A 20,113-nucleotide genomic window follows, 5' to 3' on the forward strand; every position below is an offset into this window, starting at 1 on the left:
ACCACAATCACTCTCTCCACTACAATCTCTCTCTCTCACTCAACACTCTCACTCAATCACTCTCTCTCACTCAATCACTCTCTCTCACTCAATCACTCACTCTCACTCAATCACTCTCTCTCACTCAATCACTCACTCTCACTCAATCACTTCTCTCTCTCACTCAATCACTCTCTCTCTCACTCAATCACTCTCTCTCTCACTCAATCACTCTCTCTCTCACTCAATCACTCTCTCTCTCACTCAATCACTCTCTCTCTCACTCAATCACTCTCTCTCTCACTCAATCACTCTCTCTCTCACTCAATCACTCTCTCTCTCACTCAATCACTCTTCTCTCACTCAATCACTCTCTCTCTCACTCAATCACTCTCTCTCTCACTCAATCACTCTCTCTCACTCAATCACTTCACTCAATCATCTCTCTCACTCAATCACTCTCTCACTCAATCACTCTCTCAATCACTCTCTCTCACTCAATCACTCTCTCTCACTCAATCACTCTTCTCTCACTCAATCACCTCTCTCTCACTCAATCACTCTCTCTCTCACTCAATCACTCTCTCTCTCACTCAATCACTCTCTCTCTCACTCAATCACTCTCTCTCTCACTCAATCACTCTCTCTCTCACTCAATCACTCTCTCTCTCACTCAATCACTCTCTCTCTCACTCAATCACTCTCTCTCTCACTCAATCACTCTCTCTCTCACTCAATCACTCTCTCTCTCACTCAATCACTCTCTCTCTCACTCAATCACTCTCTCTCTCACTCAATCACTCTCTCTCACTCAATCACTCTCTCTCTCACTCAATCACTCTCTCTCTCACTCAATCACTCTCTCTTCTCACTCAATCACTCTCTCTCACTCAATCACTCTCTCTCACCTCTCTCTCTCACTCAATCACTCTCTCTCACTCAATCACTCTCTCTCTCCACTCAATCACTCTCTCTCTCACTCAATCACTCTCTCTCACTCAATCACTCTCTCACTCAATCACTCTCTCTCACTCACTTCAATCACTCTCTCTCTCACTCACTCACTCTCTCTCTCACTCAATCACTCTCTCTCTCACTCAATCACCCTCTCTCTCACTCAATCACCCTCTCTCTCACTCAATCACCCTCTCTCTCACTCAATCACCCTCTCTTTCACTCAATCACCCTCTCTCTCACTCAATCACTCTCTCTCTCACTCAATCACTCTCTCTCTCACTCAATCTCCTCTCACTCACTCAATCACCTCTCTCTCACTCAATCAATCACTCTCTCTCTCACTCATCACTCACTCTCTCTCACTCACTCACTCTCTCACTCAATCACTCTCACTCAATCACTTCTCTCTCACTCACTCACTCTCTCACTCAATCACTTTCAATCTCTCTCTCAATCACTCTCTCACTCTCTCAATCACTCTCTCACTCTCTCAATCACTCTCTCACTCAATCACTCTCTCACTCAATCACTCTCTCTCTCAAGCACTCTCACTCAATCACTCTCTCTCTCACTCAATCACTCTCTCACTCAATCACTCTCTCTCACTCAATCACTCTCTCTCAAGCACTCTCACTCAATCACTCTCACTCAATCACTCTCTCTCACTCAATCACTCTCTCTCACTCAATCACTCTCTCTCACTCAATCACTCTCTCTCACTCAATCACTCTCTCTCACTCAATCACTCTCTCTCTCACCCAATCACTCTCTCTCTCACTCAATCACTCTCTCACTCAATCACTCTCTCACTCAATCACTCTCTCTCACTCAATCACTCTCTCTCACTCAATCACTCTCTCTCACTCAATCACTCTCTCTCTCACTCAATCACTCTCTCTCTCACTCAATCACTCTCTCTCTCACTCAATCACTCTCTCTCTCACTCAATCACTCTCTCTCTCACTCAATCACTCTCTCTCTCACTCAATCACACTCTCTCTCACCCAATCACTCTCTCTCTCACTCAATCACTCTCTCACTCAATCACTCTACTCTCTCACTCAATCACTCTCTCTCACTCAATCACTCTCTCTCACTCAATCACTCTCTCTCTCACTCAATCACTCTCTCTCTCACTCAATCACTCTCTCTCTCACCCAATCACTCTCTCTCTCACCCAATCACTCTCTCTCTCTCACTCAATCACTCTCTCTCTCACTCAATCACTCTCTCACCCAATCACTCTCTCTCTCACTCAATCACTCTCTCACTCAATCACTCTCTCTCTCAAGCACTCTCACTCAATCACTCTCTCTCACTCAATCACTCTCTCCTCACTCAATCACTCTCTCTCACTCAATCACTCTCTCACTCAATCACTCTCTCTCACTCAATCACACACTCTCACTCAATCACTCTCTCTCTCACTCAATCACTCTCTTCTCACTCAATCACTCTCTCTCACTCAATCACTCTCTCTCACTCAATCACTCTCTCTCTCACTCAATCACTCTCTCTCTCACTCAATCACTCTCTCTCTCACTCAATCACTCTCTCCTCACTCAATCACTCTCTCTCACTCAATCACTCTCTCTCTCACTCAATCACTCTCTCTCACTCAATCACTCTCTCTCTCACTCAATCACTCTCTCTCTCACTCAATCACTCTCTCTCTCACTCAATCACTCTCTCTCACTCAATCACTCTCTCTCTCACTCAATCACTCTCTCTCTCACTCAATCACTCTCTCTCTCACTCAATCACTCTCTCTCTCAAATCACTCTCTCTCTCACTCAATCACTCTCTCACTCAATCACTCTCTCTCTCACTCAATCACTCTCTCTCTCACTCAATCACTCTCTCTCTCACTCAATCACTCTCTCTCACTCAATCACCTCTCTCTCACTCAATCACCCTCTCTCTCACTCAATCACCTCTCACTCAATCACCCTCTCTCTCACTCAATCACCCTCTCTCTCACTCAATCACCCTCTCTTTCACTCAATCACCCTCTCACTCAATCACTCTCTCTCTCACTCAATCACTCTCTCTCACTCAATCACTCTCTCTCTCACTCAATCACTCTCTCTCTCACTCAATCACTCTCTCTCTCTCTCTCACTCAATCACTCTCTCTCTCACTCAATCAATCAATCACTCTCTCTCACTCAATCAATCAATCAATCACTCTCTCTCACTCAATCAATCAATCACTCTCTCTCACTCAATCAATCATTCTCTCTCACTCAATCACTCTCTCTCACTCAATCACTCTCTCTCTCACTCAATCACTCTCTCTCTCACTCAATCACTCTCTCTCTCACTCAATCACTCTCTCTCTCACTCAATCACTCTCTCTCTCACTCAATCACTCTCTCTCTCACTCAATCACTCTCTCACTCAATCACTCTCTCTCACTCAATCACTCTCTCACTCAATCACTCTCTCTCACTCAATCACTCTCTCTCACTCAATCACTCTCTCTCACTCAATCACTCTCTCTCTCACTCATCACTCTCTCTCTCACTCAATCACTCTCTCTCTCACTCAATCACTCTCTCTCTCACTCAATCACTCTCTCTCTCACTCAATCACTCTCTCTCACCCAATCACTCTCTCTCTCACTCAATCACTCTCTCACTCAATCACTCTCTCTCACTCAATCACTCTCTCTCACTCAATCACTCTCTCTCTCACTCAATCACTCTCTCTCTCACTCAATCCTCTCTCCAATCACTCTCTCACTCAATCACTCTCTCACTCAATCACTCTCTCTCACTCAATCACTCTCTCTCACTCAATCACTCTCTCTCTCACTCAATCACTCTCTCTCTCACTCAATCACTCTCTCTCTCACCCAATCACTCTCTCTCTCACCCAATCACTCTCTCTCTCTCACTCAATCACTCTCTCTCTCACTCAATCACTCTCTCCTCTCTCACTCAATCACCTCCTCACACTACCCAATCCTCTCTCTCTCTCGCCATCTAATCACTCTCTCTCTCACTCAATCACTCTCTCTCTCACTCAATCACTCTCTCTCTCACTCAATCACTCTCTCTCTCATCACTCTCTCTCTCACTCATTCACTCTCTCTCACTCAATCTCTCTCACTCAATCACTCTCTCTCACTCAATCACTCTCTCTCACTCAATCACTCTCTCTCACTCAATCACTCTCTCTCACTCAATCACTCTCTCTCACCTCACTCACTCTCTCTCACTCAATCACTCTCCACCTCCTCTCTCTCACTCATCACTCTCTCTCTCACTCAATCACTCTCTCTCTCACTCAATCACTCTTCACTCTCTCTCTCACTCAATCACTCTCTCTCTCACTCAATCACTCTCTCTCTCACTCAATCACTCTCTCTCTCACTCAATCACTCTCTCTCTCACTCAATCACTCTCTCTCTCACTCAATCACTCTCTCTCTCTTCAATCACTCCTCTCACTCAATCACTCTCTCTCTCACTCAATCACTCTCTCTCACTCAATCACTCTCTCACTCTCACTCTCTCACCAATCACTCTCTCTCTCACTCAATCACTCTCTCTCTCACTCAATCACTCTCTCTCTCACTCAATCACTCTCTCTCTCACAATCACTCTCTCTCTCACTCAATCACTCTCTCTCTCACTCAATCACCCTCTCTCTCACTCAATCACCTCTCTCTCACTCAATCACCCTCTCTTCACTCAATCACCCTCTCTCTCACTCAATCACTCTCTCTCTCACTCAATCACTCTCTCTCTCACTCAATCACTCTCTCTCTCACTCAATCACTCTCTCTCTCACTCAATCACTCTCTCTCTCTCTCTCACTCAATCACTCTCTCTCTCACTCAATCAATCACTCTCTCTCACTCAATCAATCAATCAATCAATCACCTCTCTCACCACTCAATCAATCACTCTCTCTCACTCAATCAATCTCTCTCTCACTCAATCACTCTCTCTCACTCAATCACTCTCTCTCTCACTCAATCACTCTCTCTCTCACTCAATCACTCCCTCACTCAATCACTCTCTCTCACTCAATCACTCTCTCTCTCACTCAATCACTCTCTCTCTCACTCAATCACTCTCTCTCTCACTCAATCACTCTCTCTCTCACTCAATCACTCTCTCTCTCACTCAATCACTCTCTCTCTCACTCAATCACTCTCTCTCTCACTCAATCACTCTCTCTCTCACTCAATCACTCTCTCTCTCACTCAATCACTCTCTCTCTCACTCAATCACTCTCTCTCTCACTCAATCACTCTCTCTCTCACTCAATCACTCTCTCTCACTCAATCACTCTCTCTCTCACTCAATCTCTCTCTCTCTCACTCAATCACTCTCTCTCTCACTCAATCACTCTCTCACTCAATCACTCTCTCTCACTCAATCACTCTCTCTCTCACTCAATCACTCTCTCTCTCACTCAATCACTTCTCTCTCTCACCTCAATCACCCTCTCTCTCACTCAATCACCCTCTCTCTCACTCAATCACCCTCTCTCTCACTCAATCACCCTCTCTCTCACTCAATCACCCTCTCTTTCACTCAATCACCCTCTCTCTCTCACTCAATCACTCTCTCTCACTCAATCACTCTCTCTCTCACTCAATCACTCTCTCTCTCACTCAATCACTCTCTCTCTCACTCAATCACTCTCTCTCTCTCTCTCACTCAATCACTCTCTCTCTCACTCAATCAATCAATCACTCTCTCTCACTCAATCAATCAATCAATCACTCTCTCTCACTCAATCAATCAATCACTCTCTCTCACTCAATCAATCATTCTCTCTCACTCAATCACTCTCTCTCACTCAATCACTCTCTCTCTCACTCAATCACTCTCTCTCTCACTCAATCACTCTCTCTCTCACTCAATCACTCTCTCTCTCACTCAATCACTCTCTCTCTCACTCAATCACTCTCTCTCTCTCTCTCTCACTCAATCACTCTCTCTCTCACTCAATCAATCAATCACTCTCTCTCACTCAATCAATCAATCAATCACTCTCTCTCACTCAATCAATCAATCACTCTCTCTCACTCAATCAATCATTCTCTCTCACTCAATCACTCTCTCTCACTCAATCACTCTCTCTCTCACTCAATCACTCTCTCTCTCACTCAATCACTCTCTCTCTCACTCAATCACTCTCTCTCACTCAATCACTCTCTCTCTCACTCAATCACTCTCTCTCTCACTCAATCACTCTCTCTCTCACTCAATCACTCTCTCTCACTCAATCACACTCTCTCACTCAATCACTCTCTCTCTCACTCAATCACTCTCCCTCTCTCAGTCACTCTCCCTCTCTCAGTCACTCTCCCTCTCTCAGTCACTCTCCCTCTCTCAGTCACTCTCCCTCTCTCAGTCACTCTCCCTCTCTCAGTCACTCTCCCTCTCTCAGTCACTCTCCCTCTCTCAGTCACTCTCCCTCTCTCAGTCACTCTCCCTCTCTCAGTCACTCTCCCTCTCTGTCACTCTCCCTCTCTGTCACTCTCCCTCTCTCAGTCACTCTCCCTCTCTCAGTCACTCTCCCTCTCTCAGTCACTCTCCCTCTCTCAGTCACTCTCCCTCTCTCAGTCACTCTCCCTCTCTCAGTCACTCTCCCTCTCTCAGTCACTCTCCCTCTCTCAGTCACTCTCCCTCTCTCAGTCACTCTCCCTCTCTCAGTCACTCTCCCTCTCTCAGTCACTCTCCCTCTCTCAGTCACTCTCCCTCTCTCAGTCACTCTCCCTCTCTCAGTCACTCTCCCTCTCTCAGTCACTCTCCCTCTCTCAGTCACTCTCCCTCTCTCAGTCACTCTCCCTCTCTCAGTCACTCTCCCTCTCTCAGTCACTCTCCCTCTCTCAGTCACTCTCCCTCTCTCAGTCACTCTCCCTCTCTCAGTCACTCTCCCTCTCTCAGTCACTCTCCCTCTCTCAGTCACTCTCCCTCTCTCAGTCACTCTCCCTCTCTCAGTCACTCTCCCTCTCTCAGTCACTCTCCCTCTCTCAGTCACTCTCCCTCTCTCAATCCCTCTCCCTCTCTCAATCCCTCCCTCTCTCAATCGCTCTCCCTCTCTCAATCGCTCTCCCTCTCTCAATCGCTCTCCCTCTCTCAATCGCTCTCCCTCTCTCAATCGCTCTCCCTCTCTCAATCGCTCTCCCTCTCTCAATCGCTCTCCCTCTCTCAATCGCTCTCCCTCTCTCAATCATCACTTTCCGATCAATCACACATTAACACTCACAATAATTCTCGTTAATCACTTCAATCACACTCAACACTTCTATCAATCACTCTCCAATCAATCACACTCATCTCTCTTCAGTCAATCAGTCATTAACACTCACAATCACACTCATTAAGAACTCTCCAATCGCTCACCCATTAGCACACTTAATCACTCTCGCTCTAACACACTCATTCAATCACTAGCTCCTATCAATCATTAACATTCACACTCAATCACTCATTAATCACTCCTATCAATCATTCACTTATTAATATTCTACGCTCATTAATCCCCTCACTCTCATTAATCACTCTTCTATCAATCATATACACATTAATACTCTAATTACACTCCTATCAATCACTCATTAACACTCTCCCACTCAGTCACTCTCACATTAATCACTCCTATCAATCATTCACTCATATACACTCAACTTCAATTACTCTCACATACACGAGGACACAAACTTCTCGCTTGCCAACCCCCCCCATTCATTTACACAGTTATACCCACATATGCCCAATGCTCACATACACCGAATCGCACATTCACACTTGCACATCCGATGATTCTCTCCCCAGCTCTCATACACATTCAGGCAATTGCTCTCACCTTTCACTCCATTGCTCCCTCCTGTTCACTCGCTCTTGGTTGTCCTCTCACCCGTACTCAGTTACTGACTCACTTCTACATAATCCTCGGATTGGATTTTACCCAGTAACTTATCCTGAAGTCACTAGGGGATACAAGTGGAGCAGCTGTGAACTTTGGTGCTGCAACATTGCTGCCCCGATTTTGATTGAACTGCACCAAAGCTGAAGTTGTTTGAAAAATATTGCGGTTCATAATATTAGTGGTTAGGGTTAGGAACATGTAATACATTTATCTTGTTGTTAGATGTGAGCAATCATTTTATGACTACCTATCACACAGCCAACTTAGACCTTTATTGAGCTATAGGGGATGGCAGAACATGCTCTGACATTTCTGGGCAATTTTCCATGAATAATCTCAAATTTTGTTATCGACACAGTTGAGTGCTGTGTGATACATTTTCACTGGCTCTTCACTCCTCTTTAGAGGATGTGTAATTGTCAATTTGTGCCTGAAGTTGCAGGAACAATATTTTGGGTTCTGCATGCAGTTAGTTCTACTTTTCAGCTCTCTGTTCACATCAGTTTGTGTTTGCACCGTGGTGACTATCATTTGTGAGGTCAGTGACATATCAGAGGTAGAGTCATAGAGTTTTATAGCACAGAAAGAGGCCCTTCGGCCTATCATGTCTGCTCCAGCCATCGTGCACCTATCTACTCTAATCACATTTTCTAGCACGTGGTCCATAACCTTGTATGCCATGGCGTTTCAAGTGCTCATCTAAATGCTGCCTGGTGGCATACCCTGCAACTAAAGTTTAAAGTTTGTTTCACAAGTAAGCTTACATTAACACTACAATGAAGTTACTATGCAAATTCCCCTAGTCACCACACTCTGGCGCCTGTTCGGATATATTGAGGGCGAATTTAGCATGGCCAATGCACCTAACCAGCATGCCTTTTGGACTGTGCAAGGAAACTGGAGCACCCGGAGGAAACCCATGCAGACACGGGGAGAACATGCAGACTCCACACAGTCAGCGACCCAAGCCGGGAATTGAACCCGTGCCCCTGACGCTGTGAGGCAGCAGTGCTAACCACTGTGCCACCGTGCTGCCCCTACTTGGAACTATTTAAAGGTGTGAACCGTGCCTTAAATCAAGTTAAGGAGTTGCAGTGGTTAAGTGAACTTTTTCAGAAATAAAACCAGATCAACTAAATAAACTTCGTAAAAAGGTTGGAAAAATGACTCTCCAGTGTCCACGTATCCCTGTTGTTGGTGCTTCCTTATTGTTTTGAGTTTTACATGTCACCGGCAATTCATGAACTTCACGTGCGATAACCTGACTGTTGGTGAAAGTGGTGGGTTTCTTGTGTGGAGCCTTCAGCAGCGTGTGGGTCCCACCTGCTGCATGCTGGGGAAGCCTGCAGTCCTGTGGAAGTTGGTGGGTCTCTTTGCTACGCAGGCTATTTAGTGTAGTCGGCTATCCTCTGCAAGGTAGTAACTATCGCCTGTTGACTGAAGATCCTCACATCTCCTTGATTAATGTCACAGAGACTTTCAGCCTTGGGTGCCTCAAGTGCTGTCCCTCTTCCAAGTTGTAATCAGAAGTGTAATAAGTCGTAATTGGGGAAATGGGACTTATTGCATTACAATTATTTTGCCTCCTTTACATGTGAAAATGGATGGCGATGGGGTGGGTAGGTAGTGTGGGGAAGTGCCCTGAGATGATTGCTTTCAGACGCTAATGGTGTCTGAGTGACAAAAGCCGAATAAACTTCCAAATTTGAGAAAAGTACTTTTCAATTTACTGACTGCTGGTGTCAGCCTCCAGAGCTTTATATATTCTTTGGTTGGCCCACCCGGCTGAGAGTCATGTGTTGGCCATCAGTCCCATCAGTGTCTAAATGTTCCTTTACTTTGTTTTTCAATTTCACTGGCCATGGCAGAGATAAAGGTGTAAATCCCATAAATTGGTGATGGCACTAACTACAATGGAAAACCAAGTTCCACCACTGGAATTGCATCCGCTTTGGTGAGGCTAACGGTGATGGGAAAAGCTGGGAGAGAAGCTGGAGTAGAATGGTTGGGCCGAATGGCCTGTTTCTGTGCCGTATACCCTCAGTAACCCCAATAGCTGAAGATCAGAACTGATGACCTATCTCAGTCACTTTGCAAATTGCTGGACTTCTTTGGCGAATTAAGAACAGGGCACATCACTAATGCATCATTATGGAGCAATGTCCCAGGAATTTCAAACCCAAATTTGTGTGCTACGCACATCTCAAACGCAGAGTCCTGCCATCTGACTGATATATTTCGTATTCGTGACAGAGGAGCAAAGCAGAACTGAAGCTTCGAGCAGTGAAAAAAATTTACCATGGATCATAGAATCCCTCCAGTGCAGAAGGAGACCATTCTGCCCATTGAGTCTGCACCAACCACAATCCCATCCAGATCCTATCCCCGTAACCCCATGTATTTACCCTGCTAATCCCTCTGATACTTAAGGATCAATTTAGCATGGCCAATCAACCTAGCCCTCACATATTTGGCAAGGGTGAGGAAATCGGAGCATCCGGAGGAAACCCATGCAGATATGGGGAGAACGTACAACCTCCATACAGACTGACCCGAGGCTGGAATTGAACCTGGGTCCCTGGCGCTGTGAGGCAGCAGTGCTAACCACTTGAGGTTGGGTTCAGAACCAGTCAAGCTGATGGTAGGGAATTGAAGTCATATGCAAGACTGTTTTAAGAGACACAGATTACCTTCCCTGAGTGACATTACAAACCAGTTGAGGTTTTAACAACACTAGGTTTATTATATAAATATATTCATTCCTCTTCATGTGGGGGATTTGAACCACTTCTGGGTTCCTTGGCCAGCACCAGAAACGCTTTGTTGCTGTGAACTCGGTTGACATTTAAAGCCTAACGTAATGTCTGAGTGTTTGTTGCTTTTGAAGTCAAGGAAGATCGTTTGGGAGAGACATAATGGAACCATTCAAATTCATCTTCCGGCTAAGTTTGAATTCATTTGGAAAAACAAACTAAAGATTTTTTGAGAGCTTGAGATTTTCCGTTGAGAGAATAAGTACATTTTTTGGGGAAGCAGCAATCATTTTGGATTTCTGAGTTTAAAACATCAGAAGTTACAGGTTGTATTAGTCACCCATTTGATTCTCTGAAGTAAAATTAAACTGTTTGTAATAGATTATCCTGTAACAGCAACTTACATTTGTGTAGTGTTTTTAACATGGAAAAATACTCCACGGGAGCATAGAATCCCACAGTGCAGAAGGAGGCCATTCGGCCCATCGAGTCTGCACCAATCACAATCCCACCCAGGCCCTATCCCCATAACCCCATGCATTTACCGTAGCTAGTCCCCCTGACACTAAGCATAATTTAGCATGGCCAATCCACCTAACCTGCACATCTTTGCAGTGTGGGAGGAAACCGGAGCACCCGGAGGAAACCCACGCAGACACGGGGAGAACGTGCAGACTCCGCACTGACAGTGACCCAAGCGGGGAATCGAACCCGGGTCCCTGGCGCTGTGAGGCAGCAGCGCTAACCACTGTGCCACCATGCTACCCCATAATGAGCATAATCAAAATTAGAGGAAGGCCAAATTTTTGGAGGATTTTGGGGTCAGAGGAGGTTAGATATAAGAAAGGGTGAGACTGTGGAGAGATTTGAACGTATACAACTTGTTTGGAGATCAGAAATCTTGATAAAATATGAGGAAGCAGAAATTGATTACTTGCAAGAAATTTGTGCAGGAGATGCACGCACCTACGCTCATATTCTGCTGCATTAAAGTTATATAACTACAAAGATCTTGCAGCCTCTCTCTGCAAGTGATGCCCCTCAGGCAAATACCAACTCCAGGCCTTGTCTTTTGAGCCAAGCTGAGGCCTTCAATTGAGTTCTGGGTGAAGATGTTCAAAAGGTACAAAAGACAGTTCTGTAGGGAGGTTTAATTGCGTTATTGCGAACTGTTCAATAGTTAAAAGATTTTGTTGCCTTACCTGTCACAGACCTTTTTGCGGGAACTTTGTGGAAAGATGTGACAGATACCTGCCTCCCTCCCCCTTGAAAAAAATACGCTTTCTTAATGGTGATGAAGGAGTGTTTATATGAACTAAAGACTTCTATATGAAAGAGATCTAGGGGTACATGTTCATAGCTCCTTGAAAGTCACAGGTGGACAGAGTGGTGAAGAAGGCATTCAGCATGCTTGGTTTCATCGGTCAGAACATTGAATACAGGAGTTGGAATGTCTTGTTGAAGTTGTACAAGACATTGGTAAGGCCACACTTGGAATACTGTGTGCAGTTCTGGTCATCCTATTATAGAAAGGATATTATTAAACTAGAAAGAGTGCAGAAAAGATTTACTAGGATGCTACCGGGACTTGATGGATTGAGTTATAAGGAGAGGCTGGATAGACTGGGACTTTTTTCTCTGGAGCATAGGAGGCTGAGGGGTGATCTTATACAGGTCTATAAAATATTGAGGGGCACAGATCAGCTAGATAGTCAATATCTTTTCCCAAAGGTAGGGGAGTCTAAAACTAGAGGGCATAGGTTTAAGGTGAGAGGGGAGAGATACAGAAGTGTCCAGAGGGGCAATTTTTTCACACGGAGGGTGGTGAATGTCTGGAACAAGCTACCAGAGGTAGAAGTAGAGGCGGGTACAATTTTGTCTTTTAAAAAGCATTTAGATAGTTACATGGGTACAATGGGTATAGAGGGATATGGGCCAAATGCGGGCAATTGGGATTATCTTAGGAGTTTTTTAAAAAAAGGACGGCATGGACAAGTTGGGCCGAAGGGCCTGTTTCCATGCTGTAAACCTCTATGACTCTAACTAATACATTTCCTATCTTTCTTTGCAGTATGAAAATCCATGGACAATTCCAAACTTACTATGTATGGCAAGGATTGGCTTGTCACCATATTTGGGCTACCTGATTGTGGAAGAAGAATTCAATCTAGCTCTGGGTCTTTTTACTTTGGCAGGAATTACTGACCTGGTGAGTGACCAGCTCTTTGATAATTGAACATTTTCTTATCAAGTTTACAGTATTTAAGAAGGCCAATCGGGAACGTGAGCTGGCTTTAGACCGTTGTGAGACAGGTTATTTTTACCCTACTGATGATGAAAGTGTTGTTGCAATAGTAATAGTATGAGAGGAACCGCAGATTCAGACATTTGGTGTATATGCTAAGCTACCATTTGTTGGATTCTGACTGATCACCTCTAAGTCAGAATCCCGCTTTTCAAATTTGTTGATAAAATGTACAATTAGCTTGTAAACGCGTATTTCTGCATGGTATGTTTACATCGTCCATTGTGTACGAAATTTTGAAATTTGAAATTTTGAAATACGGTGGCCCAGTAATTAGCACAGCTGCCTCACAGTGCCAGGGACCCAGGTTCAATTCCGGCCTTGGGTGATTGCCTGTGGAGTTTGCACATTCTCCTTGTGTCTGTATGGGATTCCTCTGGGTGCTCCGGTTTCCTCCCGCACTCCAAAGATGTGCGGGCTAGGTTGATTGGCCATGTTAAATTATCCCTTAGTGTCAGGGGGATTAGCAAGGTAAATGCATGGGGTAATGGGGATAGGGCCTGGGTGGGATTGATGGTGCAGGCTCGATGGGCCAAATGGGCTCCTTCAGCACTGTAGGGATCTTATGTTAAATGACAACCACCTGAAATTTGCGATTGTAATAATGATGAAATTGTGTTTGCCATCATTACAAATGTAAGACTGGCAGCGACTTCTTGATGTCTACACATGCCCAGTTATGGAAATCCAGAAGTTGCTGTTGGAGATCCTCTGGGTTGTCCACAAGGGGTGTTGGAGAAATCACCTGAGTTGATTTGAACTTTAACTTTTAGACTGACAGTCTAGCTGTAAAAACCCATGTAGAAGTTGTGCCTTGTTGAATGCCGTGCAACTGGAATGTTTGATGGCATATTAAGTGCAGAACTACAGCAGAGCAACCCCTTTGGCTCTGAAAAAACAATTTCATATGTGTCAAACTTCTCCATTGTGATCAATTCCACTGAATTTTATATGTCTTAAAGTTTATGATACTTTAGCTTCTGATTTAATCCAAATGTATACCCCTTTTTTGCTCTCTGTAAAATGATTGAAAAAAGATTATCGGCGCTTTTTATTTAATGGTGAGAAGGAAAGGAGAGAGTGCAGAATGTAGTGTTACAGTCATAGCTAGGGTGTAGAGAAAGATCAACTTAATGCGAGGTAGATCCATTCAAAAGTCTGATGGCAGCAGGGAAGAAGCTGTTCTTGAGTCGGTTGGTACGTGATTTCAGATCTTTGTATCTTTACCGACGGAAGAAGATAGAAGAGAGAATGTCCGGGGTGCATGGGATCCCTGATTATGCTGGCTGCTTTTCTGAGGCAGCGGGAAGTGTAGATGGCGTTAATGGATGGGAGGCTGGTTTGCGTGATGGACTGGGCTACGAACCATGAACAAGTTTCCTATTTCGGTGTTTCAAATGGGAGCTAGTGATTGGCTGCTTAACTGATTTGCGAATTAAAATGAAAATTCTCTTTTGTGTCTGTGGGTTAAAATGAGTACCCATAAACAAAAACAGGTCAGTTTAGGATTTGAACAAGCTGGGAACTTGGAGCAGACTTAATGGGAAATGGTGGAATCAATCCATTCATTCTGATTTTTCAGGTCCATTTTACCAATGGAAGAATCCAGGATAGTTCGGTATTTGCCACTCCAATAATGGAGCGTATCTTGTGTGATGGTGCTTGTAAAATTTAATAAGTTAACAGTTGTAATGGTTAGCACTGCTGCCTCACTGTGCCAGGAGCCCGGGTTCAATTCCAGCCTCGGGTGACTGTCAGTGTGGAGTTTGCACGTTTTCCCCATGTCTGCGTAGGTTTTCACCGGGTGCTCCAGTTTCCTCCCACAGTCCAAAGATGTGTGGGTTAGATGGATTGACCAGAGTAAATTGCCCATTCATGTCAGGGGGATCATAAGTAAATACTTGGGGTTACGGGGTAGAGCCTGGCTGGGATTGTTGTCGGTGCAGGCTCGATGGGCCAAATGGCCTCCTTCTGCACTGTTGGGATTCTATGATTCTATGAATTTACATGACATCTTGAGTCTGAATTGTATTCAGAAAATTTCAGTTCTGTCCGGCAGAATGTATTTATTAGCAGGATTTGTAAGTTTGTATGTCAGACTGTATGTCCTGTACAACAAGTCTGTTTATAGAAGCAAAATGCCGCGGATGCTGGAGATGTATAATAAAAACAGCAAGTGCTGGGAAAACATCACAGGTTTGGCAGCATCTGTGGAGAGAGAGAAACAGAGTTAATGTCTTGAGTCCAGCATGACGACTCTTCAGAACGATTTGAAGTTCCGGAGTCATATTGGACTTGAAACATTAACACTCTGTGCCAAACCTGTAAACTTTTTCCAGCACTTTCTGTTTTTATATTAAACAAGCACGTTTGCAATGGAAGCATCCAGGATATAGCTAAAGCAGCCTTTTGTCAAATTACCACCTGACTAGCATTGATGAACTGTCTTTTAGGAATGGCTAAATGAAGGACATGTCATTATGTGCATCGGCTTTTAGAAGTATAATACAAGTGTTTTTATCAAAGTATCCGATCGATCCAGTCTTGAATGGAAGGCAGGGGTTTTCCTGTCCTACTCGTGGTGGAAATCATTGCCATAATGGCGGACACTGGTGGTGGCTTTTTTGCTTGGTTCACCATTTTGTTTTGCGTGAACATGATGTTTTCTTTAATACCATTTTGGTTGGTATGTTGTGTCTGCTCTTCATAATAGGGTGGTATGGTGGCAGAGTGGTTAGCATTGCTGCCTCACAGCGCTGGGGACCCGGGTTCAATTCCCGGTTTGGGGTTACTGTCTGTGTGGAGTCTGCACGTTCTCCCCATGTCTGTGCGGGTTTCCTCAGGGTGCTTTGGTTTCCTCACACAGTCTGAAAGATGCTGCTTAGGTGCATTGGCCATGCTAAATTCTCCTTCAGTGTACGCGAACAGGTGCCAGTGTGTGGCGATTTTCACAGTAACTTCATTGCAGTGTTAATGTAAGCCTACTTGTAACACTAATAAATAAACTTTATGCTTTAAAAATACTGACAAACGCAAGTATGTTTTTTTTTTAAAAAGTGCATTCATATAGCGCCTTTGCTGACCTTGGGATGACCCAAAGCACTTCAAGGCTAATGAAGTAAGGTTGCTGTGTGGTAGCTATTTTGTGAACAGTGATCTGAAAAATGGTCAGACAAGTTTGTTTTTAAAGTTAAAGTTTATTTATTAGTCACAAGTAGGTTTACATTAACACTGCAATGAAATTACTGTGAAAATCCCCTAGTCGCCACATTCCGGCATCTGTTTGGGTACACAGAGAGAGAATTTATCATGGCCCATGCAACTAACCCGCACATCTTTGGACTGTGGGAGGAAACTGGAGCACCCGGAGGAAACCCATGCAGACGCGGGGAGAATGTGCAAACTACACACAGATAGTGACCCAAGTCGGGAATCGAACCTGGGTCCCTGGCGCTGTGAGGCAGCAGTGCTAACCACTGTGCCACCATGCCACCCCAATTGATAATGATGTTGATTGAGGATATATTGACCTGGGGGTGGTGGGGCAGGGGCAGGAGACTCCTCTTGCTCGTCCTCCAAATAGTCCCTCGGGGACACTTACATTTGCCTGAAAAGGTTTAACATATCCAAAAGACAGCATTTCGAACAATAAATAGGTAATGATTTAAGATTGGTAACCTTAGCGAAGGCTGAGGTAGCAGATTAAGTTGTTCAAACTGCATAAGTGATCAATGAGCCTTTTTAACAGCAGGTTTCCAGTTAAGATCTTTTTAAAGGCACTGCTGTCTACCTTAATGTCTAAGGTCTGAGACATCTTAAATATCAGTCCGACTTATTGAACTCTGTTGCATGCTCTGGGAATTTAGTTTTGTGCAGCTAATGCGCTGATTATTTTATCAAACATAAAGGACACCAGTCAGAATTGAGGTGTGTTTTGAAAGTTTTGTTGTTGGTCAAGAGCAAGTTCCCAGATTTGTAGTTGTCCTATATATAATATAGGGTAGGGTATTTGTAGTTGTCCTATATATAATATAGGGTAGGGTATTTGTAGTTATCCTATATATAATATAGGGTAGGGCATTTGTAGTTGTCCTATATATAATATAGGGTAGGGTATTTGTAGTTGTCCTATATATAATATAGGGTAGGGTATTTGTAGTTGTCCTATATATAATATAGAGTAGGGTATTTGTAGTTATCCTATATATTATATAGGGTAGGGTATTTGTAGTTGTCCTATATATAATATAGAGTAGGGTATTTGTAGTTATCCTATATATAACATAGAGTAGGCTATTTGTAGTTGTCCTATATATAATATAGGGTAGGGTATTTGTAGTTGTCCTATATATAATACAGAGTAGGGTATTTGTAGTTATCCTATATATAATATAGAGTAGGCTATTTGTAGTTGTCCTATATATAATATAGGGTAGGGTATTTGTAGTTGTCCTATATATAATATAGGGTAGGGTATTTGTAGCTGTCCTATATATAATATAGGGTAGGGTATTTGTAGTTATCCCATATATAATATAGGGTAGGGTATTTGTAGGGTACCCTATGTATATTCCCCACAGCTGCAGCTGTTGTTACAGCGCCCATCAGTCATCTGTATGGATAAGTTAGACTTGAATCATATTGCATTCAGCTGAGTTCTTTATTAATCGATGATTTCTATTACCTGTTCAAAAACAGTTAAGGGCCAAATGATTTTTTTTCTAAAATGATCCAAACATTTCACTTCTTCATACTTTGTGCAATTCGTGAAGCACTGCAATAATCACTGCTTGGAATTATTATTAATTAGTAATGTATAAGTTACTGATGCACTGCTAAGATGTTGAGGTAATTTCAAGTTTTAAGCTTTTTTTTAAAGTTTATCTGTTAGTGTCACAAGTGGGCTTACCTTAACACTGCAATGAAGTTACTGTGAAAGTCCCCCAGTTGCCGCACTCCACCTCTCGTTTGGGTACACTGAGGGAGAATTTGGCATGGCCAATGCACCAATCCAGCAAGTCTTTTGGAATGTGGGAGGAAACCGGAGCACCCGGAGGAAACCCATGCAGACACGGGGAGAATGTGCAGACTCCGCATAGACAGTGACCCGAGCCAGGTCCCTGCCATTGTGCAAACAATGAATTATTTAATTTTTTTAATGTAACGTTAATTTTAACCCTTACAAAGGGGTGGCACAGTGGTTAGCAATGCTGCCTCACAGCTCCAGTGACCCGGGTTCGGTTCCTGGCTTGGGTTACTGTCTGTGTGGAGTTTGCACATTCTCCCCGTGTCTGCATGGTTTCCTCCGGGTGCTCCGGTTTCCTGCCACTGTCCAAAGATGTGCAGGTTAGGTTGATTGGCCATGCTAAGTTGCCCATAGTGTCCCGGGATGTGTAGGTTAGAGGGATTAGTGAGGTAAATGTGTGGGGTTGTGGGGATAGGGCCTGGGGCAGGCTCGATGGGCCGAATGGCTTCCTTCTGCACTGTAGGATTCTATGATATCTAAAGGAAGATGGAATATTAAAGGTTCGAAAATGCAGACTTCGTTCTGTTCTTTGTATATAAAACCGTTTGGTAAAGAACTGGCAACATTTCCAGAGTCTTCAACTTCTAAATTACGAATTGCATTATTTATCCAATTATGAATATACTTTTGCAGGCACCTTTGATAATTAAATGCTACTTATTGGTTCATTTTTTTAATGAATGTGGTCCCAGAACATTTGAGAATCGATTTTTGTTTTTAAATCGTGCAGCTCCATGCTTTTAAACATGAGCTTTTGGCCTTTACTTTTGTATTGGGTTGATTTAAAAAAAAAATGTAATTTCTATTTTGATTTGAATTTGATTTATTATTGTTACATGTATTGGTGTACAGTGAAAAGTATTGTTTCTTGCACGCTATACATACAAAGCATACCGTACGAGGAGTACATAGGGGAGAAGGAAAGGAGATGGTGCAGAATATAATGTTACAGTCATAGCTGGGGGTAGAGAAAGATCTACTTAATATATGGTAGGTCCATTCAAAAGTCTGATGGCAGCGTGGAAGAAGCTGTTCTTGAGTCGTTTGGTACATGATTTTCTCTTTAGGCAGTAATGAATGAGAGTTTCTTTCAACTTTTGTTTGTTAAACTTGAGAAAATTTGAATTGCTCCCTGCACCAAATGCTGCAATGATTCTTCTGGAACAAGGGTATAAATCCTTGGTAAGCTCTTATTGTGGACTCCATGGAACCAAGCACTACAATAATTATTGGTTATTATAAACTAATAGTTTGTAATTATTAATGCCACTACTTCCCAAAGCCTGTCCACCATCTACAAGGCACAGGTCAGGAGTGCGATGGAATACTCCCCACCTGCCTGGATGAGTGCAGCTCCAACAATACTCAAGAAGCTCGACGCCATCCAGGACAAAGCTTGGTTGGCACCACATGCACTCCCTCCACCACTGACGCTCATTGGCAGCAGTGTGTACTATCTACAAGATGCATTGCAGCAATTCATCAAAGATCCTTAGCCAAACACACGACCAACTTCCATGTAAAAGGACCAGGGCAGCAGATACATGGGAACACCACCATCTGCGAGTTTTCCTCCAAGCCACTCACCATCCTGACTTGTAAATATATCGCTGTTCCTTCGCAGTCGCTGGATCAAAATCCTGGAATTCTGTCCCTCGTGGCATTGTGGGTCAACCCCAGAACATGGACTGCAGCGATTCAAGAAGGCAGCTCATCACCACCTTCTCAAGGGCAACTAGGGATGGGCAATAAATGCTGGCCAGCCAGCGACGTCCAAGTTCCATGAATGAATAATTAAAAATCTGCACTATGATGCAGCTAACACTGGGATCAAAGGAAAAGATCACTCCAGTGATGATATATACAGATGTTTATTAGGAATGCTAAGCAGAGATAAAACTAAAATAAATTTAATTCTTGACCCTTGTCATTGCCCCTGATTTGTAATACAAATACATCTTCACTGCCTGACTCATGATGTATGAACTCTTCAGTGCTGTAATAAATTATCGCAAGCTGAATTTTACACCAGTGCGTGAAACCACTTCATTTCAAAATGGGACACTTAAATAAATTTCCAAATCTTAATTTATTTCTAAACCTTTTCCATGGAACGAAGATCTCACATCTTTTGTTTATATCTGGTGAACGTTTATGCTCATTTAAGGGAACAATTTCCTGTTTGCACTAAGATTTAT

The 20,113-nt window shown here is 43.6% G+C and overlaps 2 protein-coding genes across 2 annotated transcripts in view; both read left to right on the forward strand.

Annotated features, from left to right (window-relative positions):
• Positions 1-10,817, forward strand: part of mcm8 (minichromosome maintenance 8 homologous recombination repair factor) — a 42,647-nt gene extending 31,830 nt beyond the window's left edge. Inside the window, 1 exon segment of the mRNA XM_078230497.1 lies at positions 10,719-10,817. Within this exon segment, the coding sequence (XP_078086623.1) occupies positions 10,719-10,817 (99 nt within the window).
• Positions 10,818-12,657: 1,840 nt separating this feature from the next.
• The window catches only part of crls1 (cardiolipin synthase 1), a 39,933-nt gene continuing 32,477 nt past the window's right edge, over positions 12,658-20,113 (forward strand). Inside the window, exon 1 of the mRNA XM_078230609.1 lies at positions 12,658-12,793. Within this exon, the coding sequence (XP_078086735.1) occupies positions 12,692-12,793 (102 nt within the window). The 5' untranslated portion in view covers positions 12,658-12,691. The remainder of the gene's footprint in view (positions 12,794-20,113) is intronic.

The sequence above is a fragment of the Mustelus asterias genome, chromosome 15 (assembly GCF_964213995.1).
Source record: "Mustelus asterias chromosome 15, sMusAst1.hap1.1, whole genome shotgun sequence".
In the NCBI taxonomy this organism is placed as follows: Eukaryota; Metazoa; Chordata; class Chondrichthyes; order Carcharhiniformes; family Triakidae; genus Mustelus; species Mustelus asterias.